The sequence below is a fragment of the Anolis carolinensis genome, chromosome 6, assembly GCF_035594765.1.
Source record: "Anolis carolinensis isolate JA03-04 chromosome 6, rAnoCar3.1.pri, whole genome shotgun sequence".
Taxonomy (NCBI): domain Eukaryota; kingdom Metazoa; phylum Chordata; class Lepidosauria; order Squamata; family Dactyloidae; genus Anolis; species Anolis carolinensis.
In genome coordinates, this window is record NC_085846.1 from 45,209,857 (window position 1) to 45,235,560 (window position 25,704).

General features: G+C 36.6%; 1 protein-coding gene across 3 annotated transcripts in view; it reads left to right on the top strand.

Moving 5' to 3' along the window:
• Positions 1–2,474: 2,474 nt before the first annotated feature.
• Positions 2,475–25,704, top strand: part of tecrl (trans-2,3-enoyl-CoA reductase like) — an 84,315-nt gene continuing 61,085 nt past the window's right edge. The window contains exons 1-7 of one of the 3 annotated variants that reach the window (XM_062983740.1): positions 2,475–3,211; positions 8,183–8,234; positions 11,453–11,497; positions 13,061–13,164; positions 18,062–18,177; positions 21,641–21,746; positions 24,549–24,621. In XM_062983740.1, the coding sequence (XP_062839810.1) occupies positions 2,984–3,211; positions 8,183–8,234; positions 11,453–11,497; positions 13,061–13,164; positions 18,062–18,177; positions 21,641–21,746; positions 24,549–24,621 (724 nt within the window). In that variant the 5' untranslated portion in view covers positions 2,475–2,983. The remainder of the gene's footprint in view (positions 3,212–8,182; positions 8,235–11,452; positions 11,498–13,060; positions 13,165–18,061; positions 18,178–21,640; positions 21,747–24,548; positions 24,622–25,704) is intronic. The other 2 variants (XM_062983742.1, XM_062983739.1) reach the window with 2 other exon arrangements.

The following is a 25,704-nucleotide window of genomic DNA, read 5'->3' on the forward strand; positions in this document are numbered from 1 at the left end:
ACTACAAAAATGGCTTGGAAAATCCAGAAGCTTGGATAAGCAAGGCTTTGCTAAGTGAGACTCTACTGTACTATATATTTCCCCAAAAGGCAGAACAAAAGTGTGTGTGTGTATGTCTGTATGCGTGTTTGTGTGGATTAAGGAGAGGTGGTTCCCCAAATATTATGTGATAATGAAACTTATCACAGAATATAGAAGAAAATTATCAAAAAAACTGGAAGCTTAAAAAAATATCAGCTAGGTTGCTGGGGGTGTTCATTTCTGCTGGTAGACTAAAGTACTGAGAATGACTGGAAGGAGTAGATATCAAACTCATTTTAAAAAGAAAATGTACTCTAACCACTGAATCATGTTGACTCAATATAGGTTTGATAGATTATGTGGAATAGGCTGTGTGTTGAGGGGCAAGTCTACTCCACAGGACCAAGAAACCACACACAGAACTTAGTTACAACTTTACATCAGGTTTGCCCAATCACATGGGTCTCAGATCCAGACATTGACCAACCTGCCTGTTAATTGATGAGCATACTACATTGTTGGAAGCCTCGTAAAAAAATGTAAATGCACCCCACCCCACACCACCCCCATGGATGGTCCTCCCCTGCAACCAAGGTGTGCCATAAAGTATCTGATCCTGTAGCTAGGGCCAGACCTACTTCCAGCATATACAACCCAAATCCCATAAGAAATACCTTCTTAATGTTACCAATGCCTTAGGGCACTAGTACTTCAAGGTCCTTGCCAACTGCCCCCAAAAGTTGTGACAATGCAGAAACCATCTCTAGCCAATGTATGCATACAATACAAGAACAACTTTAATAGAGTGGGAGGGAGGAAAATAACAGCTTCAGAATTGTTTTTTTAAATAATAAATACATACATACATAAGGCAAAATAGGGAGATATTCTGAAAATTCCAAGCACCACCAAGAGATCTCTGAAAGTTGTAGTTATGGCTTTTCTGGTTAATTCTTTTATATTATTCATGCCAATACAGCTAATGTAAGATAATGAAGTGCAAAAGAAAAACAAAAAGAAAATGCCCTGATTTCAGCTTGATAGAACTTTTTATATAGTATTTAGTAAGCTCACTGTAGCTTTGGAGCATCCTGTGGTTCCTCCACATTGATATGATGGCAACAGTCTTGGACAGATAACTCCCAGAGTGATCCATTCAAGATGGAATTAGGTGTCAAACAGGGATGTGTTATTACCCCAACCTTATTTTCCATCTTTGTTGCAATGATACTTCATCTTATTGATGAGAAGCTTGCCACCAGAATGGAAATTATCTATTGGACAGAAGGCAAGCTATTTAACCTCAGCAGACTGAAAGCCAAAACCAAGGTCACAACAACATGCTGATGATACCGTAGTCTGTGCACATTCAGAAGAAGACCTACAAGCCACTCTAAACACCTTTGCAGAAGCATACGAGAAGCTCGTCCTCTCATTGAACAGAGAAAACCAAAGTGATCTTCCAGCAGTCACCGGTCAATCCCTTTGCAATGTCAGAAATAAAGCTTAATGGCACAAAACTCACCATCCTTGGCAGCCAACTCACCACAAAAGTCAACATTGACACTGAAATACAACATCGCCTGAGCTCTGCAAGTGCAGCATTTTTCTGAATGAAGCAGAGAGTGTTTGAGGATTGGGACATCTGTAGGGATACCAAGGTGCTTGTTTATAAAGCTATTGTCCTCCCAACCCTGCTATATGCCTGTGAAATGTATATTGTCTACAGACATCACTCCTAGAAAAATTCCACCAGCGTTGCCTCCTAAAAATCCTGCAAATCTTTTGGGAAGACAGGCGGACAAATGTTAATGTGCTGGAAGAAGCAAAGACCACCAGCATTGAAGCAATGATCTTATGCCATCAACTCTGCTGGATTGGCAATGTTGTCAAAATGCTTGAACACCATCTCCCAAAGCAGTTACTATACTCCCAACTCAAGAACAGAAAACAGAATGTTGGTGGACAAGAAAAGAGATTTAAAGATGGGCTTAAAGCTAACATTAAAAACTGTGGCATAAACACAGAGAATTGGGAAGTCCTGGCTCTTGAGCATGCTAACTGGAGGTCAACTGTAACCAGTAGTGCTGTGGAATTTGAAGAGGCACAAATGGAGGGCAAAATGGAGAAGCAATGGTGTCATTGTTTACCAGAACTTTTTTCTAATATCACTGAAGTACATATAGTTGTAGATGCTTTTGACTACTTTACTTTGAACCTTCTATTTTGTGTCTCCTGCTGATGCCAGCAGGAGGCACAACTGGTTCAATATTGAATGTATTGTCATTGGCCAGACTGGAGGCTTGATCCCAAATGAAGTAAGTAATTGTGTGCATGTGTTTGTGACTAATGTTGAGAAGGAAAAAGCCTTTCCTCCATTGCTATTAAATGACAGGATGAAGCAATTGAACTACAAAGATACCCACCTACACCAGAGTATTTTTGGCTTGCTGGAATATTTGAAAATACTTGACAGTAATATACAACTGATTAATTCACAGGCATCCTAAAATTATTATAGACATGCTCTGCATTGAGAAACAACTCCCACATGGACGACATCTGATTTGCTTTTTCATAATTGGATCTGTTTTCACACACAGTTTCTATAGATAATGATAACATTTCATTGCATATCACTTCTTCAGAGCTTTTTTAAAAAAGAGTCTGGCTTGCAATTATTAGGGAACCAAGATAAGGAACTGAACAGAACATGTTGTTTCAAACATTACATTTAAAATTCAAAATACTGCAGATCACAATAGTCGGCTAAATATAGTCACGGATTAGAAAGTCATTGTTCCAATCCTGCTATATAAAACTTAGACTCTTCAAATAGAATGCCACTTGACCTTTCATGTTCCATCAGCCAGTACTTGTATTTAACTGAGGCAGGAACACCACGCTGCCCCTTGGAGTTATCAACTTTTGACATGACATGCCCTAGTGTTTTGTCCCAGCCATGTTCAGGAGACGTAAGACCAGCACTCCGGAACACAAGAGAGACTTCCATGGAGCTGCAGTGCCTGCACCCCACAATGACATGAGAACTTTCTTCAGCTTGTCTCAGCTTGTACTTTCTTCTGGCCACTTGAGACCACCACCTGTTCAAAGACATTCAAAAATAACTTATCTCGAAGTGGAGGTGCTTGATGCCCAAAGCAAAAAGCAGATTTGTGTAGTGGACAAGGTAAGTGTGTGTGTGTGTGCACGTGAATGTTTATATGTGTACAAGAGAATGAAGGGGAAGATAATGTTTTGCAGCATGCTGTGGAATTAATCTATTGTGCATTGTTGCTAGTAAAATATAAATTCAATGCCAATTATTTAGTTTTCTGCAGTTTTTAAATATAAAAATGGTCTTATTTGCAACAAGAATTTTAAATCATTAACTCAACTCCATTTAGAGAGGAGAGTTTCCTGCCATGGATTTTTTTTTTTTGTTGTCATTTTATTTATTTATTTGTATCCCACCTTTTCCTTTATTATAATCTACAAGGCATTTTACAGGTTACACTGACTCATCCCGACAATCCTTGGAAAGCATAGATAACTGTTTGCATAGAAATACTAATCTGAAAACAACATTTGTAGACATATCTCTGCACAGTTCAATGTGGATTTATTTTGTACAATATTTTTTATTTTAAAATTGCAATACAACCTCAATATACATTACAAATATATACACATACATAGACAACCCACCACCCAGTGCTACCCACCACCTTCTGTCTTCTGGCTTCTGTCACTGAACCACACAGAGTTTATGCACATTTTATTTCACCCTCTGTATTTCTAGCTCAATAAATTCCTCTTGATATTATTTCTTATGAACTCCTGTCAAGTATGCTAAGGCCAGATTCCAGTTTCTTTCAAAAGTTTCATGACTTTTATATTTCAAATTGCTAGAAATCTTGGCTATCTGTGTGTAATCCCACAATTTATTCTTCCAATTTTTAATGCTTAATATTTTCTCACCCTTCCAATTTTTTGGCAATCGTAATGTGTGCAGTCACGAAGCTGTACTGGCAGATTTCTCTTTCCAGCTGCTCTAATCTATCCCTGAATATCCCTGATAGGCTCATCCCTTTTTTTTTAAAACTTTGTTGTGGATCATTTTATTTGTTTCCTTTATGATTCTTTTCAAATAGACCTGCATCAATTCACAAGACCACCATACGTCCCTTTCTTTATTTTACACCTCCAACAGGATCTTATTTTAGCTAAGAGAACTGGGGTTGTTATAACATGACTTCAATTAGAGACAACTTATATAAAATGTTCTACAGAAGTTGTCTCTAATTGAAGTCACCACTGTAAATTTGAAGCCTTAGTTCCACAGGCTTTCCCAAATGTCAAAATCCAAACTTCTCCCTAGATCTTTTCCCATGAAATCATTGAGGTTTTTACGTGATTATCTTCACCTCCACTTTGATGTGATGTTGTGATTTTTAGACACAGTTCAAAATCAAGATGACTTCGGTGTACCACGTTCTTTTGAAGCTGGGATGCATTCTTCTATAGGCTCCCTGTACTGTGTCTCCCAAGATGAAGTCTCTTACTCTAATGTGGATTATAAATTAATTTAAATTTTCAACAAAAAAATTGAGTCTTGCTTCCTGATTTAAAGGGGAATCTGCAGAACTATTTATATTGATGCTAAAAAGATCAAGCTAACTTTGCAACCAAAAAGTCATCCACTGCACATATTTGCCATGAAACATATTTGTTATTCAACACTACTGCTTGGTGTCTTATGATATGTAACATCTGAATCTGTGGTAGCAACTGATAGTTGAAATGCTTTTCTGTTTTCACTTTCAGCATGTGATTGAGTATCACTATAACCTGATGCATCTTTATGCAACAGTAGAGTTTAATATTTTCAGAGGGACATATTCCCAAGTGAATGCCCTGGATCTTCTTATTTAAAGCCAGTGCTATTTGAATGGGCTCGCTGCCCCATGTATTCTATCCTGCCATTTCGGGTCAATGGATAAGAATAACACATTTACATCATACTTTAAAAAGTTCAACTGAGCTTCACACAAGCTATCTCATTGCAATGGCCAGAGTAATTCATTATTATTATCCTGTTGTTGAAAAGGTTGATTACATTGATTACCTGAGACCACTATGTGAATTCATGACACAAGTGAAATTTGAACTTCCTAACATTTAGCTTGGCATTTCTGACACACTGATTCATAGGTCACAAGAACAGTGTATAGTCACACATACCACTATGTATGTGCATGGCTCAGTTGATCCTAGGGATAGAAAACAATAAAACATGACTTAATTTATTCTTGCATGTGAGAATGAAAGACACATATTTTATTCAATGTATCTTTCTGGGAATTACATAAAGCTCATGACAGCATGTTTTTTCAATCAAATTTGCTTTTGAGGACTTAAGAAAAATTATTGAAGATTTATTTTTGCAAAAAACATATTGTCATAGAACACAATAAAAACAGAAAACAGCACATACACTCATATAATTGATAATTATTATGGTATATATATTAGCCAAAATTATAAACAGTATATTAAGTATACTTAACTAAACTACTACCCACACTGAAAAATTATTGTTTTTTGACACTTCTTTGCCATAGCTCCATCCTAGAGAATGCTGGGTTTGTTGTCTGTTGAGTTCTCTAACAGAATCGAGAAAATATTTCACAAAATTACAAATCCCAGAATTTCATAGCATTGAGCTATGGGATGTAGTGTCAATCGGTCATAACTGTAGTAATTTCTCCTGGCCCAACCATTTCTAGACCTGATAGAAACATCATTCACCTGTGCACACCTGTGGTCTCATCAATGGCATGATAGATCTAGAAGTTAATGTCTGGCAAAGCAAGTTGTAGAGATATGACTATAGCAATAGTGTCACAATCATGACTAAGCAGCAAACATGAGTAAGAAACATTCACATACAGACATGTAGCTGGGGGTGGGGCTTGAGGGGCTTCAGCCCCCCACCCGAAATTCTCAGGGTGGTCTGCGAGAAGGCCTTACATTTATTGTTTAAACTGTTATGTTTATTCATATCATGATCTGATCACCATGCTCAATATATCCCATATGCATGGGGGCATTGGGATAACGATACAAAAGGTTTGCTAGGGTAGATCCTCTCTCACTCAAACTCAGCCCCCCCCCCCCCCCCCCCCGAATCAAAAACCTGGCTACGGGCCTGTTCACATAGATTGACTCATCCATAATCCCACCTAACTATGCTATATTAAGCCCTGATTTTAATGTAATTTTAAAATCATTGCTTATGCAGATTGTTGTTATTGATTAAAACAGATGCTATGAAAGAGTGGCTTGCCTAAAACCACCTTAATTTGTGGAAGAGGTGAAATTCAATCCAGTGATGTCCAGCTTCATAGCTCAGTTGTTCAGAAAAAAAACTACAACATCTTCTTAAATTATTTTTCTTCTGCTGTGTTAATTCTGAAATCGTTCTACTGAATCTCATGAATGCATGATTTCTTTAGGCTCTAATATATAATGGCTGGGATGAAAGGCCACAATCCAATGGTGTAAGAAGATTCCACATATCTCTTATTTAATTCTGTGCAAACTACAGTTGGCCATTTTCAGGTTTCACTTTGGCAGATTTTACTACTCATGAATTTGATTAATATTGTCTCTAGATCCTCTAGCACAAAACTATGGTCAGTTTCTGGTGGGCGTTGACCATAGTGTTTTACTGGTGGACCTAGATTTCTAGAGGTTTTCTCCCAGGTTAAAAAGAGTATTTTTAGATTTGGGATTAATTTTTCTGAGATATTCACCTGATTCAAACAAATAAGTTCTTCTGATTGTATGAAATTAATGTTCTTACAAGCCTTTATAAAGCTCAAACAATTATATTTCTAAGGAAACTGTGTTTAGAGGTAATATATCTTAAAATAATATAACTGGGAGTCATTGAGTTAAAAAGAAGATTTTTGCTTTTCTGTTGTGTATGTGGTTTTTGTAGAAGCACTCGATTGTCTATTAAGACAACGAGAAATCTAATGTACTGTGCTCTTCTTATGTTAACAATGTATGTTGAAGTATAAATCTAATATCTCTTAAGCTTACTTTCATCCTTTCGGATGAAATTTTTGCTATTTTAGAAATAAAGAGAGCAGCCTAGTAAACATTTCCAAATGTTCAGTGGGCTAATTACAAAACCTGATTGTATTTTAAATACACACTCACTTTGATATTTTGTTTTTAGATCTTTCAACTAAGAAAAGGAGAATAAAAATTAAGGACTCGTTAAAATCTGTTCATTTTCATGGTGTTTGCTACTGTCCTATCCAATTCAGTTGATATTCTTAGAAATTCTGCAAATAAAAGCTTAAAGGGGGAAACAATCTACTCAGCAGGCATAACATTTTATTTGTGCGGGACATTGGCAGGGGTTGGCGGCTCTAGTACATGTTCATTGGTGGAAGGGCCTTTGGTGGCTCCTGATTGATGGGGTTCATAGTTGTCTGTAGAAATGGGAACCCCAGCCACATACATACATACATACATACATACATATTTTCACTTTTATTATGGAGATAAAAGTTGTATATCCTGTATTGGCCTATTGTATATTTGGTTCTCCTTTCAAGGATGTAATCCTAGAGCATAAAATCTACTAAATATATGAACCATTTTTAACTTCCCACTTTCTGTGCTCTTTCCAGCTCAATGCCACAGTTGCCTAGGTGCAACTGTCATATATTTTATAATTCCAGCTCAGTCTTTAATGTTGTCCTTTCTATCTACTTTCTGGGTAAAGAATCCTTTTTTGTTCAACTCCAATTTATGCCCTATTCATTCTTCCATTTCCTTCTTTACCTTGTTATAAAAAAAATTGTACTTTATTGCAGTCCCACCACATATGCATATAGGAGCCAATTCTTAAAATAGAGTTTAGATAGCCTCCTTACAGAAATTCCTTTCAGGAATGCTCTAATGATGTGTTCTTCCATGGAAGAGGTTGGATAAATGGCCCTTTTGAGTCTGTGATTCTAAACTGAAATAAAAATGTTTTAGCATTTTATGTATCTGTGTGGTCAGTTAAAGCCTCAAAAGCATAGCAGAGTTAAAATAAAAAGTTTATCTATTCTTATCTTTGTTCCCTTTCCCTTTTCAGATACCACCATCATCAACACTTCTTGATGTAAAACATAAATTTCACAAAGTGTGTAAGTATCTGGCTGTCCTTTGCATGGGAAAGAAATCCTTTCTGAGTTGTCTAAGAACTCAGGCCTCTTCTACACAGACATATAATCTAGATTATCAAAGCAGATAATCAACATTATCTGATTTGAACTGGATTATGTGAGTCTACACTGCTATATAATCTAATTCAAAGCAGATAATCTGGATTTTATATGTGTAGTAGGGGCCACAGGAGGGGCCCCAGAACAACATGTGTGGAAGGAATACTGACATGTGAGTGTATTAGGCACAGTGAAAATGTTAAAACACCAGGACAAATAGACAAGTACATGTTTTATAGAAAAAAAAATAGATGTACATCTACACAGATCCCCCTCACACCACCAATCTTGCCTTGATAAAATTACAGACCATACAAATATTACACTGGGCCAATAAGTTTGAATTGCCTGTAAAACAGCAATAACCTGAATGATGAAGGCTCTCCCCTGGAACAAACCAAGCCTATTCTACCTCAAACCATACTACTCAATCCTCCCTAGTCACTCAATTGGCCTTGCTCATCTCCACTGGTGAACTGAAGTAACTGGATTGTGCTTGCCTGGTGGTCTAGTCTATCATGCTGTTGTTGTTTATTTGTTCAGTCGCTCCGACTCTTCAAGACCTCTTGGTTTCACCACTCTCATCTCCTTCAGTTACTTCAAGGATAACATTAATCCATCTTGCCCTTGGTCAGCCCTTCTTCCTTTTTTGTTCCATTTTCCCCATCATCATTATCTCTTCTCATTGTGGCCAAAGTACTTTATCTTTATCTCTAATATCCTTCCCAAAGGAAAGTACATTTCATTCCCATTAATTTGAACAAGAGATATTTGATTATACTGGGCACATTCTGGTTCCTCGAATGTTAGACCTCTTTCTGGGTATATTTGACCTGATGATTCCTCCATCAGCTCAAGTATTTGAGATGCAGAACATATGCCATCTACCACTTTTCATCTGCTTGCCCACAAAAAATCACGATAACCATATAAGCAACTAGAGTTGATGCAGTCTATCAAATCCAATTTTCTGAATCAGTGCCCCAAATAACCACAGAAAAAGGGCTAAAAACAAAGACACCAAGAATTGGGGGTGGGGGTCAGTAGTGTTGTTTTAGAGGCTATGGATAGAACTTAAGAAACTCGAACCCAAAGAAACCAAGGAAATTCTCTTATTGCTTCATTTGGCATAGATGATGCTCTTGGGTTGTTGTTGGATTTTTTTTGTCTTTTCTCAGGGAAAACAATCCAGATGGATAAACTCCCTTCCAGGTTTTTTTTTAATCTGTGGGGTAACAAAATGTAAGGCTGTCAAAATGATATAATTATCTCTCTTACAGTTACTCAGAAGTGTTCTTGAGAATTCTCAGACACTTGATTCCTATCCACCTTAAGTGACATTTATGATGGCCTTTCCTATTTAAAAGTCTTGATCTATCAACCTTTCATAGACTGTGTTTGATGAAGGAAAGACAGAAGTGTCCAGGAGGAGTTACATATTCTTCTCTTGGGACAGCTCCTGTTCTTGGATTTGTACTAAGATCTCTGTTGTTCTAATTTCATCTTTGTATCTTATTACCATTTTCTTAGGCAAGAGGGTGAAATTCAATTTTCTTTCTAGGTCAAAATTCTATGGGTAAATAATACTGTAAATTGTAATGTAAGAAATGTTAATCCATCCATCTTTCCACAAATTATCTCCCCAAAACTCTCACAACAATTATAGGGCAATGTAAGCAACATTTAAAATATATAGCACTATAGTGTTAGAGGACACAATGTGCTAAATAGAACACAAAATAAGACAAAATGTGTGAAAGTAAAAAGGAAGGAAGGATTGTCCATGTTCGGTGGGCAAGGTAAGATAATATTAAGTTCTTCTTACTGACATAGAGGTAGTACGTCTGCTCAATAGCCCTTGGCACCCTGGATATTGATGTAACCAGTTTGTTCTGCTACCTGACTACAAGGCTTCTGGCAGTTTCAGTGTTCTTGAGGAAGGGAGGCTCAAACTGACAAGATCACTATTAATTTTCCTTACTTTAATATATATATATTTTACAAAATAATGAAAACCTCAATCCCTCCACTACTCTTCATTAAAGGCAAAAGTTGTAATAGGATCGTACACATAATACTTTCAAAGAAAAAAAATGTAAACTGTGTATACCTATGAACCTTGAGGTACAGCTTAAGCAGCCCTTTTTTTGGAATTCCAATATCCAAAATAAATCAAAATCTGAAATTGACTACATAGGTGGCTGAGAATGTGACACCTTTGCTTTCTGATGGTTCAGTGCACACACACAAAATTTACAAAATTATTATAAATATTGTGTATAAAATTACCTTCAGGCTATGTGTATAAGGTATATGTGGCACATAAATGAATGTAATGTTTATATTTGTATAGTGTCTCTAAGATCTCTCAGCAGTGGCACTTGATCCTCTAGCCATAGAAAAGCACCAGACCATTTATTTCAATTATATTACAACTTATTCAAATTTCCCACATTATAAAAATTGGATATTGCAAATGGTGAAGCTGGGCAATCAACTGAGAATCTGAGATAATATTCTGAATCAATATGCTTTAACAAAGATGTGGATACTCAACATAATTGTTCAGCCTACATTTTTCAAATATTTTATCACTGATGTAATTACTTTGATTGAGAAAACACTTTAAAATGTAAAGTGTGAAGTTGTTCATCAGTTCCACAGAACATGAATATTTTTAAAGGAAAAAAAATCAATTTTAGCCCTTTATTAGATGGAAATATATAGTAGAGAGAATGTGCCATATGCTAGCTGGCAGAACAGTTATAGCAGCAGACCTTTATGCCAGAAGATCAGAGATCAGAAGATCTCTCCTGGAAGGGTCTGCTAACAGAGGAGGGAACAATTTAATTCTAATCTTAAAACCAGCACATCTTTGAATTAAGACTGTATCATTAGTCATATAAGAGCAAACACGAAGAAATCAGTAGGACATAAGGCTAAGTCAAATCAAATCTCATTCATCTCAACAGCTGTGATTAATGTTAGATGGATTGGATCCAACTCACTGCTTATGTCATCATTAATGTACTGTTAGGACCTTGCAATGTATAAAGCAGACTCTGTCAAATTAACAGATTTTCTTCTCTTTTTCTTTATGCATTTTGGCATAATATATTGTTTCCATATTTTATGAGCAGGTCCTCAGTGGTCCCCATCTCGTGTAGGCTTGCGACTAGAACGCAGTAAGTATTAATTTTCCTTCCAAGATATTCTAACATAATTTTTCCCTGAAAAGAAAGAAGAGTTCCTTTTGTACATGAGAGTGAAACTTCTATAACCAACTTAGAGCACTCTCATGAAAATATACTTGCATAGGTTGCAACATGGGACATGTTAGTATACACTTTACCTCAATATTGTTCACCAAGAAAAAAATGAGAATCATGTGTATTGGCCTAGTAAATAGCTACTTTTGTCCTATGGTCTCCAAGAAGTGAAGAGATGGTAGGGCATATTAGGTTTCCTACTTCATATTTTCTTGTTCTTGGCAAAAAAAGAGGAAGTCTCAACATGTCAAAATATCTTATTGAAAATGGTTATTTGGTCTTTTAGGTTTTTGGTGTTTTATTTGTTTGTTTGTTTTTGCTTCTGGGAACATTTTTGGTAAATATTCAACAAAGCAGATTTTTCACAGAAGAAAAATTTCTGTACAAAATATGATGCGTTTCCACAAAAATATAACAGCTGAGATTCTCCATCAGGAGATGTAACATTGCTGATGAAGCCCTACTGCTGTAGCATGACCTTTCAGTGTGAGCCCCCTAAAACAGAATTCTGATTTTCATTGCAGGTCTGACACTCCCATATACCATCTCCACAGAACATGACAAGTGGATAACTCCACTTTTGGAATGTAATAAGGTCCCTTATATAGCAATATTTCACTGATGTTGTCCCAAAGTTGTAAATTACTGACAGACCTCTTCCACCCTGGAAAATGTTGATTTCATTTCAGTTTCCTGGACAGATGTTGACTCTTTTTGATTGGTGTTAGCCTTGTGTTGACTTCCTTCTTAACATAAAGAAATCTTGTAAACATTTCCTTAACTTAAAAGGGCCATTGTCTCTGGCAATGTAAACATGTTGTTTTTCCCCAAAAGTTCATCAAGTCAGCAAATGTTGACAGACCTAAACAGATGTAAACATTTCTCTTATCACGGTCACAGTTCTTATCACACTTTATTAGGCAGGTCAACCATTTCAGTTCTCATTAGCAACTATTAATTACAATTCAGCAAGCAGGTAGTTAATGATTTAGCAATTGCAGACCTCAACCTTTTAGAATTGTGTTTCCAAAATTTAGCTCTCATTCATTCATTCATTCATTCCTTTCATTCCGTTCATTCATACCCACACATATTAAATCCACATTTATCAAATTTGAACATTATATTTTTTGGACATTTTTCCCATGATAATTGTTTCAGGAGTGAATTTCCTTCCTAGATGTAGATTTCTCTCACTTTCTGTTGTCTCGCCCCTGTTCTTAACTATGAGTCATTTGTAAGTCAAATGTTTATAAGTCAGTGACTGCCTGTATTATGAAGAACACTCAAAAGATCCCTGATTTTGTTAAAGTCTTCAAGCAAGGTTGGGGGTTTCTCTCTACACTGACCATTAACTGCAGTGTTGCAAGAAAGGTTGCTCAACGGTTTCATACTGCCAAGCATGTATAATGCAGAAGTAGCACAGAAACACTCTTCACTTCAAATTACATGTTACTTATGCTTTTTTTGTAATTACAGATGGGCCCTATTTGAAAGACTCTATCAACATAAAGAGCCTTGCAGCTTCTTCTATCATTACATTGTACTTCACAGACATGGGTCAGCAAGTGAGCTGGACAACTGTAAGTGCAACATTGATGAAACACACAAACACATGCCAGCTGGCATCCTGTTAGTGTTGTGTAGGTTTAAATCAAATTTATGCCCATGATTTTGTGATGTTTTTGTCACTTCAGAAGAAGGAATTCATGCCACCTCATGCAATTTCTCCCCTAATACTCCTTCCCTCAATATGACCAGGTAGTGGCTGGGGAAGAGTGGGGGACAATCAAGAATTGCCATTGTATATTCTGATAACTGGATACATGATGATGCAGGATTCCTCTAGTTTAGGTCTTTCTATGGCTTCTCCAGATATCTCAAAATTAGTATGCGTCTAGCTATCAAAATTGTCAGCTTTAATAGTCAGCTTCCCTCAACCACCTCCAACTCTACATGACTACATTGAGGGAGGTGTAGAAAAAAGAGAGGTGAGAAAGGGGAAAGATAGCATAATTCTGACTAGTGGAATGTTATGCCCTGTCTCCTTGAATAGGATCTCAATCATTGTGTATTAGCTTAATATTATTATTGTTCTCTTGGTCTTCCTTTCAATTTCTTTTAAATTTCCATATAAGCTCCCAATCTGCTGAGGCTTGTTGCACACTGATGGAAATTATATGAATTGAAATTAATATTGATTTAAGATTTTGCAATCCCCTGAAAGCTGAAAATTCCACAAGTGCCGAGTTTATTGTTTTCCTGGGATTTTTTATATGTTTTCAGCTCTCTGAATCCATATCTTTCTCTACATAAAATTTCACTTTATTTTTCACCCTAAAACCAGCTATGGCATGGTGGCAGCCATGATAGCTGATGCCAATTCTATACAATACGAAACAAATGCAAAATGAATCATTGATGTCACACCTGTTGTGATGGAATGTCACATACACATGTTGTATAAGCTAATTAAAAACACTCACTTTTTCATTCTCAAATATTTGTATCAAGAAAGCAATAAAGAAATGAATAGCAATATCTGAGATGAAACAAAACCTGTTTATTTATTTATCATCTATCTATCTATCTATCTATCTATCTATCTATCTATCTACCATCATCACAAAAATTAAAAGTTCTTACAATTCATCATCAAACCTGACTTTAAAAATCCAAATGGATCAATCAACAAATGCCACATGTCAGTTCCATTAGCACATATAGCTTCCACACCATAGAAGAAACAAAGCTCAAACCACAGGAGAACAGTTTCCCTTTATTGCTTCAGCACCCCTTCTTCCCTAGCAGATAAACCCCTTTACAGGGTGTTTGAAAAATAACTCCCTAGTTTAACTTAAAACTAGGGAGTTCTTCTTCAAAAATGCTGTATATCGGAGACATCTTCCAAAATGATAAACTATTCTGATTAGATTTGCAGATACAATCCAAAGTTGTTGCCTGTATTACGTTCACAAAAGATACCCAAAATGTTCAATAGACCTTTCAGGAAATATCCATCCAAATTGATTTATGCATCTTTAGTGGCTCCCTTTCTTCTATATTCATTCATTGTATAAAGAGGGACTAAATAATCCAAAATTTGACATTGGACAACATTTAGCTAAATTATTCTGGTGGCAAGAACAGGAAATAGTTGAAGCATGCTTTTAACATTGGTTAAAGGAGGAGAGAAGTACATTTTAAAAGTCTGGAGAAACTATGAGCAAAACAGCTGTGCTGTATATTATCTAAAGCTCTGGATTTAGTTTCCTGACCAATAAATCAGGCCATGATGGGTATTCACAAAAGAGTCCAAACAGAACTGATACAAAATGTACTGAATGCGTAGTATGCTTCTGTATGTCATCTGTCTATTTGTGTCAGAAATAAAGAAGGAGGAAAGGAATGTTTTCCTTAATTTCTAGTTCCATGAATACCAGAGATAATCTTTAGTTATAAACATCATCTGTCTAAGAGTCATGTTCATCTCAGACACTATTTGTTGTCAGAGGTGCAAAGGACAGGGAAGGGATTCAGGGATAAGAGAAAAGAGCTTCAAAAATCCGAAGGAGATGGATCTGGAAAAAATTAAGGCCATGGAAAAACAGCTAAGATAAATGAAAAAAAAACAAGCTTAGAGAGAAGACAAGAAAAACGGAAACAAGATCCACTATGGAGACATAAGAAATGATCGATCTAAAAATAGTGGAACTTTGATAAATGGTGTTAAGAACTTGCAGGGAGGGGAAAGTTGGAGAAGGGCAATGTGGCCACTAGGTGGAGTCTGGGAATGAAAGAGAACAGATGTAGTTCTCTTTCAGGTCTTCCCCCGATGGAAGAAGGGAGAAGACTGGACTCTGAGGGGGAGGGAGGGGCGGAAAGACAAACAAATAGGGAAACGAAACTACAGGACAGTAAATGTAAAAAAAAATCTTATTTTGGGGGTATTAGTAATAATGTCATATAAAGTTAATGGTTTATCAACTCCACAACGAAGGGCGAGAGTGATGAAAATGATTAAAGACAATAAGGTTGATATTTTTTATTTGCATGAATGTCATAAGAAAAGGGATAATACCCCATTATCTAATGATAGGATGTGGAATCATATATATGAATTGAGACGTATGAATAATGTATGTGGTGTGGCAATTATAATTAAAAAATACGATAAACTTCCAACTGGAAAATGTAAGAAGTGACTCAGAGGAGAGATGGGTAATGATAAAAGGAAAAATAGGAAAAAATAGAATTATTCTGGTCTGTATTTATGCCCCAAAGAAATATTTAAAAGGTACATAAAACAGGTATTTAGCAAGGTGGATAAATTTGCACAAGAGGAATTGTATCAACTTGGAATTAGTATCAACAGGACAAAATACCAACAGAAAGTTAAACACAAAGGAATACAATATGAGTGATTTATTAGAGGGAGAACCTGAGCCTAACAGATGGACATATTACCTAGGAAGACATAATATATATAGTAAAATAGATTATGTACTGGTGAAAAATACAAACCAGTCACTGATTTTAGAGGCAAAAACTCCTCCTATATATCTGTCAGATCACGCACCACTAAGAGTGAAAGTAAAATTAGAAACAGATAAAAGAAAGAGCTTGGAGATATAATACAATTCTAAATAGTAGAGAGGAAGAACATGAAATGAGAAAGAAAGAAAGAAACAGGTATTTCGAGACTAATGACAGAGGACAAGTAACTAAAGTTATTGGATGGGATGCAAGCAAAGCTGTAATAAGAGGATATTGTATAAGTTTAGAGGTAACTCTCAGAAGGAGATGGTGGGATGAAAAAGATAAGAGAATCAAAGAAATAGAAATCCTGCAGGATTTACACAAAAAAACAAGGGACATGAAGGCTTTGAGAGACTAAAAGAAAAAAGAAAACAATTAGAAGTTTTTGAGGAAAGTAATATAATGAATAAAACCCTATATAAGTAAAAAGTTATTACAAGAGTTAGAATATAAAATCATTGGAAAGATGGCATATTATATGAAAAAGGAAAAGGAAAAAATATATAATACACTTTGAGAGTGACCCTACTAGAAAACCAGGGAAACTTAGGCCCCTTCCACACAGTTTAATCAAATCCCACATTATCTGCTTTAACTGGGTTATATGGCGGTGTAAACTCAGATAACCCAGTTCAAAGCAGATATTGCGGGATATTCTATTTTAATATTCTGGGGTATAGGGCTGTGTGGAAGGGATCTTGGTAGGTTAGTATCTACCAGGCCTGCGTGGTCAGTGAAAAAAAATGTTTGTTTCAATACTAAATTTGGGGGTGAGAAGGGAATAATTTCTAAAGTATTTCCAAAATTGGATGCGGTCTGTATCGTGGTCCTGGGATTTCGGGCCTGTCTGGAAGGACCCAAGGTAACAGGATCATCCTCCTCCCCCACAAGTTTCAAAGAGATTTGCACATGTACTGATTTTTGAGAATTTTTAAAATTTTTGACAAAATGTTTTTTAAAGCAACAGCTATCTCCTTGATTTGACACACAACATAACATATATGACACACAACACAACATAACCCACAGAACTTCCATTTAGGGATTTCCTACCAGTCTAGCACAGATTTACTATCTGTCTTTGCAAATTCAATAATTTATTAGAACTCTGGCTGCTACAGATAGACATTGGGGATATAAACAGAATTCTGAGAAATACAGTTTAGAGCAGGACCGTTTGAATTCTCTGCCACAGGGGTCCTCGCCTTCTCAAACTACATTTCCCAGAATTCTACATTCTCTCAGTCTCCTTCCCAGCTTGCTCAGCTCCTTTAAAGAGGAATAATAATAATAATAATAATAATAATAATAATAATAATAATAATAATAATAATAACTTTATTCTTATAACCCGCCTCCATCTCCCTGAAGGGATTTGGGGCGGTTTACATGGGGACCAAGTCCAGAAAACAAGGAATTCAAAATACAAAAATTAAAACAGACAGAACAATATAGTTAAAACCATTAAACCAGAGAAATAAACATCTTAAAATACATCTTAGTAGGAATGGCAGCCTTTTTGGCTTCACCTCTATTTCTTGCACTAAAAATTAAACTGACTTTGGGAGTCTTCCAAGGATTACAGAATTTATACAAAAAGTATTGGGTTTGATTTGTAAGTTTTTGCGTGGGTGCCCCCATGTTTCTTAATATCAGTTAGTATATACAAATCTTATGAAATAGTTACAACAAATGAATTACAAATGAAGATTTGCATACCCCTAATATCTACATAAGTGCTATTGATTTAATGAGTCTTCTGTATCTGGAATGAATAACCAGGTTTATTATATTTGTGACAGTAAGCTGACTTAAAAAAAAAAGATTCTTAATTTCAGATCTTCTTTATCTGAGTCTTTTGCCCTGATGACTTTTAAGACTAATAAAGAATACAATATTTGTGCTTCTAAATTATTATTATTATTATTTTTCTTCCTCAAGGTTTTCCTAACTGAATATATTGGTCCTCTTCTAATTTATCTGCTCTTTTATCTTCGTCTCTCGAGTATTTATGATGCAAAGGAGAGTGCAAGAAGTTTACGCCATCCTGTTGTCCAGTGAGTAAAAATGGTTGCATGCTGGCTATTTTATCTATTGTTTCTGATTTCAAGCAGAATGGAACCAAATGTGTGGCTTGGGTTATACTATGCATCACTCCACACTCGACAACATCATTACACCGGGGCCTCTGTGAATAAATGTAGTGTATGGTAGGCTCTGGGATGTAACCTGCAACCTCCATTTTGCAAGGTAAGAGTTAAGTGATGTGTTTGGGCTCATAAACCTAATGTGAGTGTCACACAATGGCTGGGATTGTAATTGATCCTGGCAAACTACAACTTTCTACAAATATACTTCTGCATGGTTTCTGCTTCTGTGAAGTCATTGCTGGTGACAATGTATTCATCCTTTCCCATCACTGTGACTTAATATGCCATTCTAAACACGCTACAAAAAGAGCCACTTTGCAGAAAAACTCTGCTCTGCTTTTTGCTGAAATATCTCTCTTTTTATAATTATGAACACAAAGTCAGGCTCAAAAGAACATACAAGTGAAACCGAGGTTGGTTTAGATGAAACAATTGGTTCATCATGACTCTTAGTGTTATAACTATCTTTTTTTGAAGTTCAAATGGTTTAATTTTTTTCAAAATGATCCAGTCTACCACATTTTTATTTCTATTGCAACTAAAACTATTTGTGGCTAAAACTACTTGGGTTTGACATTTGGATTGCGATAAATTATTACACCCAGAACAAGTAGACAATGGAAAACAATGGTTTGGTTAACAGACTATTGTAAAGGCAAAGGAAATAAGTGCCAAAATACAGTATGACACAGCAGTAAAGAATTTTGATGTTTCTTTCTACTGCATTTGGGATTCAAATACATTATATTATTTTCTCAATAGCTTTTAGCTCATGAAAGAACAAAAATCAAGTGTGAGTCATAATGACCTATCACTATCATTATATTTACCTGCTATGTTTTATGTCATAAGAGGTCACTTATAAGACCTGAACAAAATGCAATTCATTTCAGTTAATTCCTTGATTCATTTACAATGCAACATATGCGAGCTGTGGGAAGACTTTGAAATTGTGGATTATACTCTGATTTTTTCTCCCTTCCAGAACTTTGAAATCCACTAAAAAGAGTACAAAACACATGCACCCAGGAGTGTAAAATTCTGAGCCCAGACACATTTTGAGAACCATAACAAAAATTAAAAAACCCTCCATCTGCACAGAGATCTGCTCTTAATTCCATAGTTTATAGGGTGGGAAGTAAGTTATTGAAGGTTATTGGGGAATAACTGGAGTCAGAAATCCTTAATAATTTGCATTATTTGAGCTAAAGATCTTCCAGTTGGTCCAGAGAATCATTTTGAATTAATACAGTCATTTGAATGTAGGTGATTAGTATATTAATTAATAGCAGATGGCTGTGAGGGCAGGCAGAAAGTCTCCTGCATCTATAAATACTTGTACTTCCACTTACATGACCTCTCTTGATGTAGGATTACTTTAGCATAGGTTGACCATTCTATTAGAGTCTGCCAAAATGATTAGCAAAATAGAAAACATATGTTTCACCTTCTCTGGAGCATTGCGCATATATATATATATATATATATATATATATATATATATATATATGTGTGTGTGTGTGTGTGTGTGTGTGTGTGTGTGTGTGTGTGTGTATTAGGGATGAGCAAATCTTCGGAAAAAGTCGTTTATCGTTATAAATTCGTTATTCACAATAGATCCGAAGGGGTTTCCGAGATGGTTTGGCACTTCGGAATTAACCTTCCAATTCGAAGCTTTATATGATTTGGAGCTGCATGTATCATATTCACATTGCAGCCACTGCGCACATTCTGTGTCTCTTGAAAAGAAGGGAAGGGATTTTTAAATAGTGGGGACATTACTATCATGCAACCCCAGAACATGTAGGGAATCAGGATCCAGGAAAGAAATCATGACAAATGTTTGCCACAACAGTTTTATTACAGAATCGCTGGCATCCAGTGGGGAACACTGGTCATGCATAGACAAAACAGTCACCACCAATAATGGTGGAAGCAGAGGTATGCTGAAAGCATGTTCCTCTGTGTCTTGTCTTTGGAAAATGCACTTGTGCATAGCACATTGTGTGTTGCAGTTATGCATTGCATATTGCACATACATACTGTGTATTGTGGTTGTATATTCTATATTGTGTATCCTATACTTTACCCTGTGGTTATGCAGCCTATATTCTCAATTATGGTTGTTTGTCTTATATTTTACATCACAGTTGCACAATCTTCTATTGTGCATTATGTTCGCCCATCCTATTCTATGCATTGCAGTCATCCATCTTACGATGTGCAGTTGTGAACTACATTGCATGATAGCACCTACTTCTGTACAAGTATTGCAGTGTGTTGATATTTTGCATGAGAGTTGCATAGTGCTCGCATGGTATATCTGCACATGTGGAAAGTCACACTACATGAAGTGGATGTTGAATTGCAGTTGGAATCATGTCAATTTATTGTTCAGAACTGGTGTCCAATGCAATTCACTGTACATCTAGGGATTACCAGTTGATAAAAATCAGTCTGAGATTTACAGCATTAAAAATGTATCAGAGCTCTGCTACAATATTTTTTATTGTTTCCTGATATAAGATGCTAACATACCTTTTATCATTGGCTGACACACATTATCATATTATGATAGCACAAAATGTTTCCAATGAGAATTTATAAGTAAGGCGGCTGCTATTCTTCATCTTAAGTATGAACATGCTAGTTCCAAGTAATTGTTGATGTAGTAGCTTTCCCTGTAGAAGAAGAAGAATTTAAGAAAACATTGAAACATTGTTTTATTTTATTTTGGACAAAATTTCTTCAAACAAGACAAAAATGTTTTAGTATTCAATATATTTCACATTTACCTTAGTAAAATGATGCTGCTCAGTATAGTACTAATCATAAAATTGCAGGTTACATATAGCTTGCCTAAAGCTATCTGATGAATTCGTGGAGGAGATATATCTCAAAATAGAATTCTAGTTAACCGGAAATGGCTAATGGCCACTAGACAGCTGAAGTTGGGCTGAATTCAAACCCTTTCTTGCCTACATATGCTGGAAATTATTTAGGACTATCCTCTCCCTGGCTGAATTTTATGCCAGCATTATGACTGGAAAATATTTGGAACTGGTATAACTGAACAATTATCTCATCTCATCCCTTCTCTGCCCTGTCCCATCCTCACCAGCTGTTCTACTGGCAGGCGTTATCCAGAATAATAGATCTGCCAATGCACTGTTCTGTCAATAGATATGTAGAAATTAGCTTACAGAAGAGAGTTCTGACTTGTGTTCAGCTCAACCCCTCTACAGAAATCACAGTTTGAATTGCTACTATAGCCAAGGCATTTTACAGTACCTAAACGTTGAATATAGTTGTATCAAAAGTTGTGGTGTTTCTTTCATCTTTGCTTCTTTTTTTACTGTTATTTCTGCAGTTTGGCCTGTGCTTGTCATTGTTTACATTATGTCCGATGTCTTCTGGAGACACTTTTTGTGCATAAGATTTCAGAAGGACATACACCCCTGAAGAATATGATCAAGGTAATTTTCTTACGCAATATATTATGTAATATAATTGTATAGGTGAAAAAAGAAAGGAAAAGATAGAAGCAAGGAAGATATTATTTATTACATTTATATGCTTCCCTTCCAAGTGGCTCAGATGGGATAGGCCAGGGATTCTCAAACTTTTTCAGCCATGAAGCCCTTTTTGAAGCAAAGGTTTCCTGTGGAATCCCAATAAATGTTTATATATTATATTTTATATAATGTATATATACCTGGCATAGGCAAAAACATTGTGTTTTAAATATTGACAGACATGCCAGGCCAGTGGCAGATGGATGGAGAATGTTTGTATGAATTACTGTTTTTATTTGAATCTAGTGTGCCATCAAATCTAATGTGCATCTCATTTTTTAAAATCCTAAAACCAAAAAAATATTTTTTGCTCTCGGTCCTGCCTCCTTTGCAAGCACAACTGGCAGGGATGAGAGACAAGGTCTACTCAGTGGTGGCACTCAGGTATGGAATTCCCTCCCTAGCGATATAAGATCAGCTGCCTCCCTCCTAGCCTTCAGAAGTAAAGACCTGGCTCTGGGATCAAGCTTTCAGATAATAGCACAGTGCAATAGATGTATAATATGTACTATGACTATGGAATGGCTTTAGACTACAATTTTTGGATGGCGTGATTTTCACGGAATGTAATATTTTTAAAAATTTATATGTATTAATTTTTAATTTAAGCCGCCTTGAATTCCCTTCGGGGTAGAGATTGGCAGGGTATAAATAGGGTAAATAAATAAATAGTGCACTCTTTGTAATTTGTTCCAAAAAGGAGTGCATTGCAGTTGCTGTGTGCCTAGACCAGGGGTCCCCAAACTTTTGAAGCAGAGGGCCGGTCCACAATCCTTCAGACTGTTGAGGGGCAGAATTATCATTTGAAAAAAAATTCGAACAAATTCCTATGCACACTGCATATGTCTTATTTGTAGTGCAATACAACAATAACAATTAAAGAACAATACAATATTTAAAAATGAAAACAATTTTAACCAACATAAACCTATCAGGATTTCAATGGAAAGTGTGGGCCTGCTACTGGCCAATGAGATAGTCAGGTTAATTATGATTGTTGTTGTTGTTGTTGTGTGCCTTCAAGTCATTTCAGACTTTGGGTGAGCCTAAGTCTAAAATTAATTATTTATTTACTACCTTTATTTACTACATTTATATCCCACCCTTCTCACCCCGAAGGGGACTCAGAGCAGCTGTATGTACATACAATATATTATATTATTAACATAGCACAATATTAGCATTATATATTACTAGATTGAACTATACCACTATACTGTAATATTATATGTAATATATAACATATAATTAATATTATTATATGGTATTATTATTAGTATTATATTGTATAACATTATAATATTATTATCAAGATTATATGTATATACAATATATTATATTATTAAAACTGATATAAAAATATTATATTATAAAATTGAGGGCGGGGGCCAGGTAAATGACCTTGGAGGGCCGCATCCGGCCCCCGGGCCTTAGTTTGGGGACCCCTGGCCTAGACATTTCTGCCGCTTGCATCCTCAACCAGCTGGTCAGCCCTTTCTGCAGCTGCGCAGCGTTGCCAAAACGCTGCGTTGCCAGCCACACACCCCCATTGTTGGAAACAAGTGGTTGAGGGTGCAAGCGGCAGAATTTAGTGGGGAAGGATTTGCAAAGCTCATTCATCGCTATGGTAAGTACCTAGAATTGAATGGTGACTACGTCAGATGTGGTATTTGGGTGTGGATTTCAACTGCATATGGAAAATGTTTTCTCCTATACTTTGTTCATTTTTAATTCCAAAATGTAACCTACTTTGTGGATAGCCCTCGTATAATATGGTTGGTTTGGTTCCTAAAGACTTTTCAGTTCAGAATATCATGTAGTCTGCTAAACAGCCCCGTAGCCAGGATTTTGTTTTGGGAGGAGCTGGGATTTTGATTCGGGGGGGGGGGGGGGGCTGAGTCTGAGCCAGAGAGGGTCTACTCTAGCAAACCTTTTGTATCGTTATCCCAATACCTCCATGCATATGGGATGTATTGAGCATGGTGATCAGATCATGATATGAATAAACATAACAGTTCAAATAATAAATGTAAGGCCTTCTCGCAGACCACCCTGAGAATTTCAGGGGGAGGGCTGAAGCCCCTCAAGCCCCCCCACCCCCACCCCGCAGCTACATGCCTGCTGCTAAGAAAATATAACATATCACTTTTAAGAGATGAAACCAAATAGAGCTTGTCAGACCAACTAAACAGATTTGTCTTGTTAACAATTTGACCCCTAGGAAAGGCAGAAGTAACCCCTCTTGAATGTCACCATGAATGTTCTGCATTATAGTGATGACATATTAAATAACAAATAAACCAATTGTCATTGGTATGGCTGATAAATCTTCTCAAAATTGTACTCCAAGGTTAGGATTGTCCATGCCATTACATTTTTCATTTTTATGCATGGTTGTGAAAACTGGACAGTGAAAAAAGCTGATAGGATAAAAATCAATCAATTTGAAATGTGATGCTGGTGGAGAAAAGTTCAACAGATACTGTGGACTGTCAAAAATGGGTCCTAGAGCACAGCAAGGCTGAAATCCCCAAACTCCCACACTTTGACCATATCATGAGAAAACACGATTCTCTAAAAAAAAAAAAAAATACAGAAAGGTAGAAAATACTAGGGAAGACCACGTTCCAGATGGACAGATTCAATCAAGGAAGTTACATGAAACAGGAAAATCCCTACAGTTTTCTTTTGTTTTCATTATAGGGTTGTGCCTTTTATTGGGGCTTCACCTCTTGGATCGCATACTATATCAATCATCCACTGTATACTCCTCCATGTAAGTATACTAAGAGCCGTATAAATATCTTCAATTGATATTCAATGAAATGGCCAAGAACAGAATAAAACTACGAACCACAGTTAGATGGGCAATTGAACTTTTGTAGACGCTTGCAGCACAAACTTCTCACATTCACCTCCTAGTTTAAATTGTAGTGGAAGACCAGCATTATCCCTTTTACTCTCTTCTGTGGCCAAATCACCCCACAATGCATCTGAGAATGATCATAATGAAACATCATTCCAGGAGCATTGTTGGGGGAAAACATGGCTTCCTCCACTGATCCAATATGAATACTCACTGATTTTTTATAAACTATTTTCCCTAATAAATGTCAGATGTTAGATATATTTCATAGAAAGGAATTGGTGAACCACCTCTGAGTGTTCCTTGCATAAGAAAATCCTATGAAATTCATGCAGTTGTCATAGATTGATAAGTGATTTAAAACCAACAAATCGATTTAGTATTGATGAGTATAGTCTGCTTTGAGGTAATATAACGTACGCAAACTAGTAATTTAGTTTTCTTGTACTGAGATGTTATAAGGAGATATGTGTAGGAATCAAATAGCTAGCAGTAATGAGGTCCAACTCATAATAGCTTTTGAGGTGCAGAAAAATCAGAGATTAATGAGGCTACCATGCAGAACAAGGCCCATGCATGCAGAGGCAGTCCAATGGCGAGGCAAAGTAAGCGGCCGCTGTTGGCGCACACCAACAGGATGTAAACGTGGTGCCCCCACGGCGCCACCTTCGCCTGTCATCATTTTTTCGGCTTCAGAAGCCTTGCACATGCTCAGGAGTCCCATTGCCCAAAATGGCCGTTGGGACTCCTCTGCACATGCACAGGGCTTCGCTCGCTTGCGCAGTGATCTAAGGCATGCATGCCGCCTGTCCGCGCAAGTGATGGAAGCCCTGCATGTGCATGCACGTGTACAAGAGTCCCATTTGGCTCCTGTGTGCAGGGCTTCCATCCTTCGTGTGGACGGGCGGCTTGCGTGCCTTACGTCACCGCGCAAGCGAGCAAGTGAAGCTTTGCGCATGAGTCCCATCGCCCAAAATGGCCAATGGGACTCCT